Source organism: Herpailurus yagouaroundi, unplaced genomic scaffold (genome assembly GCF_014898765.1).
Source record: "Herpailurus yagouaroundi ecotype Mexico unplaced genomic scaffold, PumYag 66099, whole genome shotgun sequence".
NCBI lineage: Eukaryota > Metazoa > Chordata > Mammalia > Carnivora > Felidae > Herpailurus > Herpailurus yagouaroundi.
Window position 1 is genome coordinate 10,986 of NW_024419155.1, and position 4,370 is coordinate 15,355.

At 42.7% G+C, this 4,370-nt stretch overlaps 1 protein-coding gene across 1 annotated transcript; it reads right to left on the reverse strand.

Moving 5' to 3' along the window:
- Positions 1–2,176: 2,176 nt before the first annotated feature.
- Positions 2,177–3,675, reverse strand: SRY (sex determining region Y). Its single transcript, XM_040466779.1, has one exon. It carries the CDS (start codon positions 3,577–3,579, stop codon positions 2,875–2,877), a length of 705 nt encoding a protein of 234 aa, XP_040322713.1. The 5' UTR covers positions 3,580–3,675; the 3' UTR covers positions 2,177–2,874.
- Positions 3,676–4,370: the final 695 nt, after the last annotated feature.

Consider the following 4,370-nt stretch of genomic DNA (forward strand, 5'->3'; position numbering starts at 1 on the left):
CACTAAATGCCAGTGAAATTATGGTAGGCAGAAGAATCCAGACATGATATTTTGCATTTTCATTTATTGAAGTTCAAGAAAAGGAAAATTAACCCAACGGTAATTGATGAGGGAGCATGGGGTAAGCTGGGGGCAAAGCACAAGCCAGCATTCCCCACCCCCTCAACCCTGACCTGTGCCCCACCCCCCACCCTCAGGTGGAATATGTGTGATATTCCTCAGGCACTCCTGGCTACCCAAGAAGAAAGGAAAGGGGTTTAAGTGCTTGCCATGGTGATGTGGGAAACTAAGGCAAATGAAAAATTTAAATTCCCTTACTGCCTGCAGCTCATTGGCAAGTCCTTGGAACAGACAGAGTGACCTCCCTCTAGGAGTTCAGCTGCCTCTATGATGACACTTTGCTAGGGGCATAAGGGTATCTTGGCGTAACATTATCCTGACCCCCTCCCCTCCCAGATCCAGTAAATCTACTTTAACATATAAAAATTCCTTTGGAAACTTCCTTCATCTCAATTCCCCCAAGATACATGCTGGGAATCATACTCCAAGCTAATGGCCCCTGATAAACATCTGAAGGATCTCATGAGTGAGGTTTTACTAAACCGTAATAAATGGTGATTTTCCTAAGAGCAGCTAGCCCCTCCAGGTCCTGGAAACCTTGCTTCCAAAATTCCTTAGACACTTATGTTGTCCCTGACCCCCTCCCAACCTGAGGGTATATAATCAGTTACCCTTCTGGACCCCAGTGCAGCTCTTTCTACCTAAGGGTCCTGTCCCCCTGCTTTAACAAAATGACCTTTTTTGCAAAGGTCTTCAAGAATTCTTTCTTGGCTGTCAGCTCTGAATCCCCCCCACCCTCCCCCGCCCCCGGCGCCATCACCCCCAAAACCCCATCAGTGATGAAGGTGAGAGCAGAGTTTATGTATGGACAACATGTAGAAAGCGAGGTTTTAAATAGAAAACACTTTAATATAAATATGAATATGTAAAATATATATCAATATGTGTGTGTATATACACATGTATATACACACATACACACACACACACACATATATACACGGAGAGAGAGAGAGAGAGAGAGAGAGAGAGAGAGAGAGAGAGAGAGAGAGAGAGAGAGAGGACAGAGAGACATGTGTACATGTTTAATGTATATAAACGTTTTAAAAATACAAAGAAGTTCAGGAAGTTGTTTCAAAGATACTGCAATATATATTTGTCATTTATTCGGCATAAAGCTCGGATCAAGCAATATTGTTTCTGCAACAAATTAGTCTACCTAGTTAACTCCTTTTGTTTGTCTTGAACTTTCTTTTAAAAATGTAACATTTAGGGGCGCCTGGGTGGCGCAGTGGGTTAAGCGTCCGACTTCAACCAGGTCACGATCTCACGGTCCGTGAGTTCGAGCCCCGCGTCGGGCTCTGGGCTGATGGCTCAGAGCCTGGAGCCTGTTTCCGATTCTGTGTCTCCCTCTCTCTCTGCCCCTCGCCCGTTCATGCTCTGTCTCTCTCTGTCCCAAAAATAAATAAACGTTGAAAAAAAAATTAAAAAAAAATAAATAAAAATGTAACATTTAGCTCTAACATATACATACTATTTTAGGTCTGAGCTTTATTATTTGAAGCATTGTTTTTTTTAAGTTTTGGAATATATGTATTGGAAAATTGACTTTGATATATGATACATATTTTGGCCATCATTTTTTTTTATTTTAAAAAGTGATGGTTTTCTTTGCAAACTGCCAGTTTTCTATTATAGTCTATACGTAAAATTTATAATGCCTTTCATTTAAGTTTTCACTGACACTTACACCAGATTAGCTCGATTGGGTCTACCCCTTCCATCTCACCGTCCCAATAATCTGAATACTTCGTATTCTCACCATTGTGTCTCTACCTTACATGTGTGTGTGTATACATATATATGTATGTATGTATACATTTATACACATGTATACATGTGTGTGTGTATATATATATACATATATATATATACACACACACATATATACACACACATATACACACACACATATATATATATACACACACACACATAAGTGTGTGTATATATATGTGTACATGTGTCAGGTAGGGGTGGAAACAAGTACATTGTTAGAAGAAAAGTTTCAGAAAAAGAATCAAAGCGTGGGTGCCATAGAGATATAAAAACGAACACGAGTTAAATAAACGTTTTATTTTACCAGAGAGATGATAACACTGGTTCCAAGTGGACACGAAAACGCGCAGATACGTGTGGAGGAGAGGAATTGAATTGCCGAGGGCGGCCAAACCGGTTTTTCCACAGGAGGGATGGGATGTAATAAAAACTAGCAAAGAAGAAGTAATTTACATATCCAGTCGTTAATTATCTGGGGTTTACAAAGTCGGGGAAAGTACCTGAGAGAGCAGTGAACAGACTGCGTACACAGCACTCCTTGAAAGGATACGAAGTTTTCCATGGAAGTACTTTTTTTTCTATAAGACAATTTTGTCCGTGTTTCTCATTAGTGTATTTTTGAGTCACAGGATTTAAAATACAGAATGAAGATTCTGTTATCTATACTGACGATTATCAGGTTATCAATATATACTTGCAGCTATTAGTTTAGTACCCAATCTGCGGAAAACTGGATACGACAGTTGTTCTGTTAAACCACACACAGGCCGTCTTGGAAATCAAGCAGTTTCAGTAGCGTTAAGGTGCTCTCTTGCCAAGTTAAGCAGCTGTAAACCCAGGCTGGATCAGTAGACAACGCCGTGTAAATTCTTTATCTGTTAAGCATGTGTACATGCTTTATTTTGAAATTAAGTGGCAGAGGAAATAATAGTACAGTTAAGATGAATGAGGCCTTGGGTAGCGACACTAAGGAAATCACCATGCAAAGTAAGCCTCAGAAACTCCCAGCTCTAAGTTACGATAAAGGGGAGCATCCGCGGAGAGCTGCATAGCCAAGTCTTCAGGACTGTCTTGGAGGGTTGTGGAGGTCCTGTGAGGTCCCGGTTCCAGCAGCGAGCTGGTTATGCTCATGGGTTCCGAGGAGGAGTATAACTGGTCCTTCATTCGTGAGTGTGCAGCCTTCGTACAGCCGTCCTTGTAGGGGAAGGCGTACAACCTCTCTCCCGCGTGCAGCTGACTACAGAGTGTGGACGAGGGGTCTGCGGGGAGCAATTTGTCACTTTTCTCTGGCGTGGCCTTCCGACGAGGTCGGTATTTATAGCCCGGGTATTTCTCTCGGTGCAGCGCCTGTAGTCTCTGTGCCTCCTCGAAGAACGGCCATTTTTCGGCTTCTGTAAGCATTTTCCACTGGTACCCCAGCTGCTTGCTGATCTCTGAGTTTTGCGTTTGGGGATTCTCTAGAGCCATCTTGCGCCTTTGGTCTCGAGACCACACCATGAATGCGTTCATGGGTCGTTTGACGCGGTCCTGACCGCGGTCTCTACCCTTTCCTCCGGTTTCACACCGGTAATTGGAGGTAGGACTCTCCGTGCAAAGTTCGCAAGAGGTTCCCTCCACAGCGAGGATATTTTGTTGCTGTACCGCCTCACGGTGCTCATCGCTGCGCAATACTCTCAACATACGAGAAGCATAAAATTGCAGCGTTAAAAAAGGGGGGTTGGTGGGTAGCAAAGTTCGAAGGTGTAAACGTTACGAGAATTATCTAACCGTTGAAGGTTGTTTCTAGCAGAGACTTTCGTGCTCTAACTTTTCTTAGCAAAGTACTCATTTCTCCGCCCCAGCGGCTCACCTCAAACCCGCCCACCCCCCCGCCGGCCACAGCCGAAGCCCAACCTACCATTCTCATGCTGACTTCGAAATAAGGTTCATGCTCGGCTCACTGCCTGTGTGCTTTGCATCTAATCCGCCACGCTTAAGTCTCTATGCCACTCTTTACGAATCGAAGCAAACTTTGTTATTCATTCATTTTATTATCCCTTTCAATCAAAGGACGAATGTACATCTAACTGATGCGAACTGGATATACGCGAAAGTTATGTTTCAAACACAAAGTTTAACGATAACCTAATTCTGTTAGCCTTAAAAACACATTCAGGATATTGAATGCATGTTACGCATCACCGCGTTTGTTCACTTCTACTTAAACTAAAGTTCAAAACCTGATGTCAGTTTCCCACTGCCAAACAACTGGGAATACTGCTTTTACTGTCTATGCTGAAGATTAACAGAATGCAAAATATATATGTTTCATACCCAACATTTAATGGCCACTCTTTGCGACAACTAAAATTAGATATAAAAATCGTTCTACTAAAAAAGCACACAAGACAAACAAACCAACACCACCACCACCACCACCAACAACCAACAGATGACCCTGGAACTCAAGCAATTCCAGTGGCACTGACGTA

What these genes read in the sequence shown, in the direction of transcription:
- SRY (XM_040466779.1), bottom strand. Translation starts at nt 3,579, where the DNA reads ATGTTGAGAGTATTGCGCAGCGATGAGCACCGTGAGGCGGTACAGCAA.